The sequence below is a fragment of the Apodemus sylvaticus genome, chromosome 20 (assembly GCF_947179515.1).
Source record: "Apodemus sylvaticus chromosome 20, mApoSyl1.1, whole genome shotgun sequence".
NCBI lineage: Eukaryota > Metazoa > Chordata > Mammalia > Rodentia > Muridae > Apodemus > Apodemus sylvaticus.
Genome location: NC_067491.1, coordinates 1,909,022 through 1,920,171, shown reverse-complemented (window position 1 = coordinate 1,920,171; position 11,150 = coordinate 1,909,022). Strand labels below are relative to the sequence as shown.

At 56.7% G+C, this 11,150-nt stretch overlaps 1 protein-coding gene and 1 non-coding gene across 2 annotated transcripts; both read left to right on the top strand.

Annotated features, from left to right (window-relative positions):
- Window positions 1-666: 666 nt before the first annotated feature.
- Window positions 667-776, top strand: LOC127671374 (U6 spliceosomal RNA). The gene has a single exon (XR_007974735.1). It is a non-coding gene; the product is annotated as a U6 spliceosomal RNA (small nuclear RNA).
- A 3,892-nt stretch (window positions 777-4,668) lies between these two features.
- Window positions 4,669-10,615, top strand: Cnn2 (calponin 2). Its single transcript, XM_052165224.1, has 6 exons — window positions 4,669-4,808; window positions 6,693-6,814; window positions 7,479-7,683; window positions 8,081-8,197; window positions 8,292-8,438; window positions 9,629-10,615. The coding sequence occupies exons 1-6, from the start codon at window positions 4,746-4,748 to the stop codon at window positions 9,893-9,895; spliced, it is 921 nt and encodes a 306-aa protein (XP_052021184.1). The 5' UTR covers window positions 4,669-4,745; the 3' UTR covers window positions 9,896-10,615.
- Window positions 10,616-11,150: the final 535 nt, after the last annotated feature.

The window sequence follows — 11,150 nt, the reverse complement described above, 5'->3', positions numbered from 1 at the left end:
TTGCACTGGGCTTGCAATTTGCAGAGGCTACACGGAGCGGATTAGAGAGCGGTCGGGTTCGTTTGCATAAATTCACTCCCACATACATTTGCATTGGGCTTTATCTTTCAAAAATGATTTTATATATGTGAGTACATGGTCGCTGTCTTCACACATACCAGAAGAGGAACATCAGACACACAGAAGAGGGTTGTGAACCAGCATAATGGATACTGGAAATTCAACTCAAGCCCTCTGGAAGAGCTGTCCGTGCTCTCGGACGTCTCTTTAGCCCAGAGCTCTACCTTAAGCACTGAGAGGCAGTGTGCGATATATATAATCCTTTTCGTTTGCGTGAGGATCCAGGTTAGCGGTGGTCGAACTGTGGGGCGTGGTCTCAGAAACAAGCAAAACCACTGAGTGGAGCTTCGTAGCGCCTATCTAATTTGCATATGCCTTCCCAGAAGGCTTCGCCGGTGCAAGATTCTCCCAAACGGCTATATTAATTAATAGGTGAGCTTTTACACGCATAATTAATTATTCTGAACGTTGTTACAAATGGTGGCCTTTCTTTTTGACATATAAAGGTATCCCTTTTAATAACCCCCTCCCCAAAATCGTGACACCCTATGTGTAAAGTAATTTGCTCTTTTGGCTTTAAATATCTGAGGGAACCCAACAAGGTTCGTGCTTGCTTCGGCAGCACATATACTAAAATTGGAACGATACAGAGAAGATTAGCATGGCCCCTGCGAATCAAGGATGACGCGCAAATTCGTGAAGCGTTCCATATTTTGTCTCATTTCGAAATAACGCAACCGACCCTTTGAAGTCGCCTCTCCGCCACATCCCGCGCAGTCTTGCTGAAGGAGGGCTTTCGTCGAGCGGCCCGGGGGCGGGGCGGGGCGGGGCGGGGCGCAGGGAGCCCCTCCCCCCAGCTTTCCGATCCCCAGAGAGTCACCGACACCCTGCATACAGCAGGCACCTAATACTCGCACCAGTCTTGAGGCTAATGGAACACGCTCGTCCCTTGTTAGAAAACACAAAGCCCAGGCCGCCCGAGCAGCGAACCTCGTGGGGAAGCAGTGCGGCCCACACTTCAGCCGCGCGGCTCACTGGGGGCTGCGGTTTACTGTTTGCACTTTTAGAGTTTGTGGTGTTGCCTTGTTCCCTAGCTGTCCCGGAATTGTTGTGTAGACCAGGCTGGCCTGATCGTCCCGGGGATCCTCCTTCCCCTGCCTTCCCAGAGGTGATCTCACAGGCGTGGCCGCCACACCCACACCGGACACTCCCACAGCAGCCGCCCCAAGGCCCCAAGCGGACTTTGCAAATATTAACTCATCTGGGAGCCTGGAGTCGAGGGAGGACTGATAAACACTTAGTGTCCCGCAGGGAACCCGGGAAGGAGGATTTTTGTCTGATTTTCAACACTTCCATGTAGCCCTGGCTGTCCTGGAACTCACGCCGTAGACCAGGCTGGCCTCGAACTCGCGGAGAGCCGCCGCCGCCCGGCTACCGGGAATTTTAAATTCCGTTCATCTGTGGTCTCCGGACGGAGTTTAACTCGCTAAGCCGCTAGAAATCCGGACCTGGGCTCCGCGCGTCTGCGGTTCTGTTCCTGGGATCGGCGGCAGCGGCGGGTTTGGCCGCGAGGCGCTCACACAGCACGGAGTGTTGGCCTCATTCGTTCCCCACCCACTTCGAAGCTCAGAAAGTTACTCCGAGGGAGCGGCGGAGCGGAGGGCGTGGCTGCGCAGAGGTGTGGCTGCACGCACGGCACGCGCCGCGTTTATCCGAATCTCAGCCCTGCTAAGAAAATGGGGGAAGCTGCACAGTTTTACGCGGTCTCGGCGAGTGCGGGGCCTGCAGTGTCTACGGCGGCCACACGGGGGCGGCGGGTGCCCTGGAGCTGCGGGCGCAGAAGGGGCTGTGAGCCCCGTGCATGCGGTGGGTGAGCCCCGTGCATGCGGTGGGTGAGCCCCGTGCGTGCGGTGGGTGAGCCCCGTGCGTGCGGTGGGTGAGCCCCGTGCGTGCGGTGGGTGAGGGGCGCCACAGGGAGAGGAGAGAGGAGGCGGGGACGGTGGCCGGGGCGATGGCTCAGTGGTTAGAGCACTGCTCGCTGCTCTCTCCAGGGACCTGGGTGTGGCACCTGCAGCTGCTGTCTCAGGGCTCAACACAGAGGCCTGGACGCCCCCAGTCACCGTGCTAAGCCTGCTGAGGACCCCGCCCAGCATGGCCGCTCTGACAGGGGCTCGCGCGCTCGCTCTCTCTTTTGGATTTGGTTTTTTTCAAGACAGGGTTTCTCTGTGTAGCCCTGGCTGTCCTGGAGCTCACGCTGTAGACCAGGCTGGCCTTGAACTCAGAAATCCGCCTGCCTCTGCCTTCCAGAGTGCTGGCATTACAGGCGTGTGCCACCGCCGCCCGGCTTCTACCCCTACCCTTAGCTGTTCTGTTTCATCTTGTGACAAGGTCTCACATAGCCCAGGCTAGCCTCAAACTCACCTCTAGCCAAGAACAACCTTTGATTCCTAACCCTACTTCCACCTTCCCAGTACTGGGGCGATGGATGTGTGCCACCATTCCTGCCCCTTTTTGGCTTTTATGTCTCAGTCATTGCAAGAGGACCCACTCTGCTCCAGCACAACCTCGTCTGAATCCATCACACCTATAACAAACCTACTTGTAGACGCTCTTCACTGCCTTGTGGGTTCTTCTTTCTCCCACCCTTTATCCCCACCCCACCCCATTTCATCCCCTATAACAAGATAGAAGAGAAAGAAAGAGAGGAGAGAGAGAGAGAGTGAGAGACAGAGAGAGAGATCCCCGAATCTAACTTCTTTGCTTTTGTTTGTTTTGAGCACAACGAACACCAACCACCAGCCCCGCCTCTCGGGGCCCAGCATGTATGTACCCTCTGAAAAGTTCCCAGAATTCCAAACATTGCACAGTCACAGAAACTATCTACAACTGGCAAAACCACGGCTCTGCTAGAGCACGAGGCGAATCACCATCAGCTGCTGCAGTCCGATGCAGCCCACATCCCAACAGCCGGCATCAAAACAAAAGCACATTCTAATTTTTCTGTATTTTTTTAAAGAAACCAAAATTCCAAAAATGTCACAATACATATTTCCTTTTTTTTTATTTGTTTCTGTCTTTCTTTTTGTGTGTTTGATTGTTTACAGACGGATCTGAATCTTGCTATGTAGACCAGGTTGGCCTCAAACTCACACAGATCCTCCATCCGTGGCTTTCTAAGTACACCACCATGCCTTCCTTCTTTATCTTTTGAGATGGGTCTGGCTATGTAGCCCAGGCTGGCCTAAACTATAAGTGTTCCTCCTGCCCCAGCCTCCTGAATGCTGGGACCACAGGTGTGTCCCACTAAATTCACTTCCAAATAAGGTCTGCCCCAAGACAAAGGATCCTGGAGACTCAGCGGAGCTCAGGGAAGGGAGAAGTAACATGGCGGATGCTGGTGGGGAAAACAAGGACACTGAGAGAGATCGCCAGTCCTCTCAGCCTCCTGGTCCAGGATGGCCAACAAATGGCACTCTTCCCCCCCCCCCCCCAGACAGGGTTTCTCTGTGTAGCCCTGGCTGTCCTGGAGCTCACGCTGTAGACCAGGCTAGCCTCGAACTCAGAGATCCGTCTGCCTCTGCCTCCCAGGTGCTGGGATTGCAGAGCTTTCTTTAACTGTTCCAAAAAGGACTTCAGAGTCCTGACACCGGGGCTTCCCGCCCGGCCACAGGAGCCCGCACAGTCTACGGCAGGGGACTGGCTGGACTCCAGGGTTTCACTGCACAAACTCGGAAAACCCCGGCAGGCCCCGGGAGGAAGGATTTATCTACACCACAGAAAGCCAGAGGTGGGAAGAAAGCCACCTTCCGATGCCCGCCCGCCCTCGCTAAGGCGTCCAGGCCTGCACCGTCCCGTGGGTGGGGCAGGGCCCGGGCTGCCCAGGGATCAGCCGCAGAGAACCGATTGTTTCCCTGCGTCTGTTTGAGGTAGGGTCTCCTGTAGCCCAGGCTGACCCGGAACTCTTGTCTGTAGCTAAGAGTGACCTTGAACTCCGGATGCTGGAGGCTCAGCCGCCCAGGTCTGGATCGATCGTTGATCCATCTACAGATGCGATGCACTTACGGAAACCCCACTGCAGAGCAGGGCATCTCAGGGCCTCATCCTCGGCCATCCCACCCTCACGGGGCAGCCTTTCTGGGACCCCACTCCCGCCCGCCATCGACGTCCTCTTCCCACCCTCCATGGTTTGCCCTTCGTATTCTATCAGAAAGCCTTTTCGTTTTTAGGCTGGGAAACTCCTACTCATCCGTCAGTGCCCCAGGTCTCGAGGCCCCCTCCTCCGAGAAGCTTGCCCTGACTCCAGCCTTTCCCCATCCCCTCCACCGAGATGCTGGTGCTCGCAGACAAGGCTCCTACCCAGATTTTAGAATTTAGGGTCCCACCCAACAGTTCTCTATCTCATCACGGTACGGGAGGAGCAACCTGACTTCTGGACTGGGTCGGGCCCGCGCCCCAAGCTGCCTCAGTTTCCCGGAACTACAAAGGGAGCCGCGCCCCTCCCGCTCGGCCGAGGGGCTCAGGAAGTCGCGACCACAGGAATTCGGCGCCTCCGCGCCTTATAAGGACATTTGCTCTGCCAGCCAATGGGCGGCGGGGGCGGCGCTCGGCCCGTGGGGCCGTGGGGCCGTCCCTCCCTCCGTCCGCCGGTCCCACTGCCGATCCCTCCGCCGGTCCCGTCCCGCGCCATGAGCTCCACGCAGTTCAACAAGGGCCCGTCCTACGGGCTCTCGGCCGAGGTCAAGAACCGGGTGAGTGGGCGCGGGGCCTCGAACGCGCGGCTGGGGCCTTGCTTTACCCGGGCATCGGTGCGCAGGGTCTGGGGCGCGGCTGCGAGGCTGGGGACCCGGTTTCCCCCGCATCCCGGTGTCGCCTCCACCCGCGCCTCCGGGCTTCCCGCGCTGCGCCCCTCGAAGGACGTGGGTCAAACCCGGAGCGGGCCGGGGGCCTGAGCGCCCCATCATGTAGTCGTTTAAGTTGGGGATGGGGAAGGGGGCGGGGCCGGTGACTTTAACAGGGTGTGGCCCCCATCCAGGACTCACACACACACACACACACACACACACACTCACACACACACACACACACACCTGGCACCTGGCAAACTTCATGGTCCGCCGAGGCGGAGCCCGCGACCTGCCTGGGCTCGCCCGAAGCTACCTGTCCGACCCCTCCATCTCCATCTCCGTCGCCCCCGCCCCGCCCCCGCCGGCCCCACCCGGGACACGGGGCCGACCCACCCCAGCCACCCTGTCGCTGTCCTCGGCCTGCTACAGAAGCTGCAGTTCCGCTCCCCAGAGACACAGGGCGGGCGAGCGCAGGTCGCAGGATGGAGCTTCGGGGCGGGGTGCGGCCAGGACGGGGCACCTGCCACCCCGCCTGCGCCCTCAGATCCCCACCGCGGAGCTGGGGAGCGGATGGCCTGGACCACAGGGGGCGCAGGGGTCACGGAAGGGTTGCGTCTTCCACTGGGAGGCGAGAGCCGGGGACTTTTCTGCCTTAGTTTACCCCTGGCTGGTCCACATCCGGTGCGGCCTTGCGCAGTCCGCTTGGGGAGCCTGGCCCCGGGAACAGCTGGTCTCGATTTAGACCCGGGAGGCCACCGCATTCCTGCAGTTTGTGGCCAGCGGGCAGGAATGCAAGGAAGGGCCGTGGGGGAGGGAGGTGGCCGCAGTGGGCGGGACGGGGCCTGCCCTCTCCTCGGTGGCTAGGGGCGTGGACCCCTGATGCCCCTGTGCCGTCCTGTGGGACGGGGTGGCCCGGCTGCCCCTGCACCCAGCACCCTGCCCCTGCACCCAGCACCCAGTACCCTGCCCCTGCACCCCTGCACTAGTCCCGCTTCAAAGTGTTTTAAAAGACAGGAAGGGGAAGGAGATCCTAACCCCAAACTCTTACACAAACCTGTGCGCATAAGAAAAGGAAGCTGACACGGGAGAGCTGGGTGAGAGCGCTGACGGCTCTTCCGAAGGACCCAGGTTCAATTCCGGGCACCCACACGACAGCTCGCAACTGCAACTCCAACATCTGATGCCGTCACACAGACCAAGCACTAATGCACATAGAGTGAAAAATTAAAAAATGAAAAAAAAAAGATAAAGGCTGCTGTCCTGGAATCCCTGAGTGACTGAGTTCCAGGACGGCGAGGCAGAGAATCCCTGGCTCAAAAAATAAAAAAAATAAATAAATAAAAAAGCAAGAAGAGAAAGGGATGGGGAAACTGAGGCCTGGAGAGCGGCGGTATCTTCACTGGGCTCACGCGCGCAGCGTCCCTGCTGCTGCGAGAACATGAGGGAGCACGCCTGGGGAGCACGGGGAGCTACAGCAGGCGGGAAATGGGCGCCCGTGGGGAGTGAGCGGGTCCGGCCAGGCCTCCTGGGGAGGTCGGGCGCCGTCCTCTGCCGCGAAGCCCTGGGCGTGGGAGCCCGGGCGGCTGGAGGCCGGGCTGACTGCTCAGTTGGTGTCCGTGCACAGGGCGCTGGTTCCACCCGGGCACCCGAGGTGACCTCCCTGCTCCCGGGAGGTGGCGGCGGGAGGGGGCCCGCAGCCTGGGCTTCCCCACCTTCCAGCCCGGGGTGCGGTCTCTGACCTCATCCCGAGGCCACGCCCTCCTCAGCCCTAGCCCTTTGCTCCTCCAGCTCCTGTCCAAATACGACCCCCAGAAGGAAGCCGAACTCCGAAGCTGGATAGAGGGGCTCACGGGCCTCTCCATTGGCCCCGACTTCCAGAAGGGTCTGAAAGATGGGGTCATCCTATGCACGTGAGTGTTCGTCGTCGCCTCTCCATGCATGGCTGCTGTATGTTTATGTTCTATGTTTCTGGGGTTTTTTCTTTTTCTTGCCTTAGTCCATGGTCTCTCTTTTGTTTTTCATTGTCTTTGCTCACCGTGTTGCCTTTTTTTATTTTATTATTTGGGGTCTACTTCATTTTTATTTGTGCGTTGTGTACCCACCCTCCCGTCTATGTGCACATGAGCGTAATTGCTTCAGAGGCCAGAGGAGGGCGCCGCAGTCCCCTGGCGCTGCAGCCAACGCCCTTAACCCTTGAGCCCCCAGGTCGGCTCCTCCTTGCCTTTTCTTGCCGCTCTGCTTGGTTTCTAGTCGTTTCTCTGTCCGGGTCTGATGTTTCGTTGCTGTCTTGCGTTCTCTTGGCGCCGCTACCCGAGGCTTCCCTTCCCTGCCTCAGTGGATAATTCCCCATCCTGCGTGCTATGCACTCGTTTGGATATTCCACAATTGTGCACATGAAAAAAATTATATTCAAAATTCTCAGATTTCCCCAAAACTCCACGGTTTAAGATTACATTCCCAGCGTCCAGCAGTAGTGTTGCTGTGCGATGGGTAAAGGGAAACTGAGGCTGGGTGGAGCATTGAGGTTTCCTGGAAACGCACGAGCTTGCTGAGGTCAGGGTCTTCTCTTCCCAGACTCATGAACAAGTTGCAGCCAGGCTCCGTTCCCAAAATCAACCGCTCTATGCAGAACTGGCACCAGCTAGAAAACCTCTCCAACTTCATCAAGGGCATGGTCAGCTACGGCATGAACCCCGTGGACCTGTTTGAAGCCAACGACCTGTTCGAGAGCGGGAACATGACTCAGGTTCAAGTGTCTCTGCTGGCGCTGGCCGGAAAGGTAAGGTCTGAGCGGCCGTGGTGGCCACGCCTGTAATCCCAGCACTGGGGACGCAGAGGAGGCGGATCTCTGAGTTCAAGGCCAGCCTGGTCTACAGAGTGCGTTCCAGGACAGGCAGGGCTACACAGAGAAACCCTGTCTCAACCCCGCCCCCAAAAGTCACTCTGCCTGATGGGGAGGAGGGAGGAGGGAGAATCTGCTGTGTAGAATCTACCAGCTTTCAACAAGAAATTGAGGAGGTGGGTGAGACCTGCGCCTACACTGAGGGGAAGTGTGGGCTGTGAAGGAAGCAGTGCGGAAGTCCCTATAGTAGAGTTGGAGGTTCGAGGACAGGGCCAGACACCTGAGGTGGGGCTTGTATCCACTGACGGCTCCCCTAACCCCCCCCCCCATCCAGGCCAAGACCAAAGGACTGCAGAGTGGGGTGGACATCGGGGTCAAATATTCGGAGAAACAGGAGAGAAACTTTGACGACGCCACCATGAAGGCCGGCCAGTGCGTCATTGGGCTGCAGGTCAGTCCTAGCCTGGGCAGGGCCCTGACCCCTTGAACTCCAGGGAAGGTTTGGAGTCCCGAGGCAGCACCCTAACCCACCTTGCCCCCTGCAGATGGGCACCAACAAGTGTGCCAGCCAGTCCGGCATGACAGCCTACGGGACCAGAAGGCATCTCTATGACCCCAAGAACCACATCCTGCCTCCCATGGACCACTGCACCATCAGCCTCCAGATGGGTACCAACAAGTGTGCCAGCCAGGTGGGCCCCGCCCCAGCACCAGCCTGGGACTCCACCTCAGCCCTAGGGGATGCTAGCCTCAACTCTGGCTCTTCCTTACTGTGCGTGCTTGTAGAAATGACAGCCCTACTCTGTGCCTCAGTTTCCCCTAAATGCCCACCCCTCTATCTGATACTCTAACCTGTTTGTTAAGTTGAATGGATGTATCCCTGAGGTTTTGGGGATGACTGCTTCTGGTGGAGGAGTTCTCTAGCTCTCAAGGAGGTAGTGGGACATTGGTGTTTAGAAGTGGGCAAAAATTATATTTTATTTTACTTTTATGCAGAGGGCTGGGTTTGACACAGAGCCTGATGATGTAGCCTAGGGTAGCCTGGAGCTCTCGGCAGCCCTCCTGCCTCAGCAGGGCATAAACTGGGCACGCACACATTCATCCTCAAAAAGTAGAACAGGGGGCTGGAGAGATGGTTCAGCAGTTAAGAGCACCGACTGCTCTTCCGAAGGTCCTGAGTTCAAATCCCAGCAACTACATGGTGGCTCACAACCATCCACGATGAGATCTGATGCCCTCTTCTGGTGTGTCTGAAGACAGCTGCAGTGTTCTTACATATAATAATAAATAAATCTTTTAAAAAAAAAGTAGAAGAGGATCAAGAGTTCAGAGCCATCCTCAACTGCATCATGAGTTTGAGGCTAGCCTGTGCTACATCAGACTAAGTCTTTTTTTTTTTTCCTCCGAGACAGGGTTTCTCTGTGTAGCCCTGGCTATCCTGGAACTCACTCTGTAGACCAGGCTGGCCTTGAACTCAGAAATCCGCCTGTCTCTGTTTCCCAAGTGCTGGGATTAAAGGCGTGCGCCACCACCGCCCCACTAAGTCTTTTTTTTTCTTTTTAAGATTTATTTATTTTTATTTATATGAGTACACTGTAGCTGTCTTCAGACACCAGAAGAGGGCATCAGATCCCATTACAGATGGCTGTGAGCCACCATGTGGTTGCCGGGATCTGAACTCAGGGCCTCTGGAACAGCAGTCAGTGCTCTTAACCACTAGCCACCTCCCCAGCCCAAGATCAAGTCTTTAATAAAACAAAAGCTTTTTGTCTAAGCTTTGGAGCCCTGTAGAAAACTGCAAGGAGTCTTCTGAGGGAATTGATTGCTCTTCTTCTGAGCCCCGCTTGCCTCTCTGCCCTGATGCCCTCTCTCCCATCTCCAGGTGGGCATGACGGCCCCAGGGACACGGAGACACATCTACGACACCAAGCTGGGCACCGACAAGTGCGACAACTCTTCCATGTCCCTGCAGATGGGCTACACGCAGGGCGCCAACCAGAGCGGCCAGGTCTTCGGACTGGGCCGGCAGATATATGACCCCAAGTATTGCCCACAGGGCTCTGCGGCTGATGGGGCTCCTGCGGGGGGTGACGGCCAAGGCGAGGCCCCTGAGTACCTGGCCTACTGCCAGGAGGAAACCGGCTACTGAACACCCAGGGTGCCCGTTCCCCGTCCACACCCCGGTGTGGGTTTGGGGGCTTTCATTGTGTTTTGAAACTGGTCATCTCTTTGTATCTCTCTCTGGCCTGGAACTCACTGCAATCCTCCTGCCTCAGCTTCCCGAGGGAGGGCTGGGATGGCAGGTCAGTGCTATCTATGCTCCTTCCTCACCCACCGTACTCTGCTTCCTTCCCCAGGTGTCCTTGGTGGGACAGAGAGCCTGTGCATTTCCCAGTGGGCTGTGGGAGAGGCTGGGCCCAAAGAGCCTCCGGTTCTTTCATCTCTTTCATATCAGTTTGTGGTTTGTGAGCCCACGGAAATTGCAGAAAGTTTCAATGGAAGAAAAACATGGGGTTTTGTGGGGGTTTTCACCCAAAAGTATTGGGGTACACTGGGCTTTAAGATACTGCAGGTATTCCCGAGGGACTAAATTTGCTTTCCCAAGACTGTCAGACTTTACCCTCCTGTGCCCAGTGGGGAAACTGAGGCAAAACAGATGTGACCCCAACACCTGCAGCCCTCCCTCACTCCTCTGGATTTTGAAGGTCTCAGTTCCCCATGCGTCCCTTCACAGGCCCGATTAGCTGTGCTAGGGCCTCAGCCTCCAAAAGTGCTGCACGTGACCCACAGCGGGCCCCTGTGCTGCCGGATAATGTGAAATTCCCCGTGTGGACCAAAAAAATAAAAAATAAAAACAACAAAAACCTCCGTTTCTAAGAGTAAAGTGTGTTCCTGAAGTTGGCAGTGATGGGGGGGGGGGTTGTTGAGAAGTGGGGTTAGCCCTGCATGGAAGTTAGGGAGAAGGAGAAACAGGCAGAAGTGAGGGCAGGACCAGGGCTGAGTGCCTCACCAGCTTCCTTCGAACTCCTATACATCCTCAGAACCCCAGCTTTAAGGCCCCCTAACTCATCTTTGCCAAGGTCTTCAGAATTGTGGCTGGCTGCAGGAGATGGGACAGGATATAAAGGACCCTGTGCAACCCTCCCAACCTAGGGGTCAATCTTTCCGACCTAAATTTGGTCTTTGCCTGAGGCCACACATGATGGTAGGCAAGAACGGACTCCAGGAAATGGTCCTCTGACCTCCACAGATTTGCCATTCATGCATGCGTCCTATCCTAATAAATAAATTAATTAAATTTAAAAACAAAGGTTACTTGCATAACACGCCTTTAATCCCCGCACTCAGGAGGCAGAGGCGGGCAGATCTCTGTGAGGCCAGCCTGGTCTAAGCGGTGATTTCCA

What these genes read in the sequence shown, in the direction of transcription:
- Cnn2 (XM_052165224.1), top strand. Translation starts at nt 4,746, where the DNA reads ATGAGCTCCACGCAGTTCAACAAGGGCCCGTCCTACGGGCTCTCGGCC. An exon ending in GATGGGGTCATCCTATGCAC is followed by an intron (nt 6,815 to 7,478) that starts GTGAGTGTTCGT and finishes TTCTCTTCCCAG; the next exon opens with ACTCATGAACAAGTTGCAGC. An exon ending in CCAACAAGTGTGCCAGCCAG is followed by an intron (nt 8,439 to 9,628) that starts GTGGGCCCCGCC and finishes TCCCATCTCCAG; the next exon opens with GTGGGCATGACGGCCCCAGG.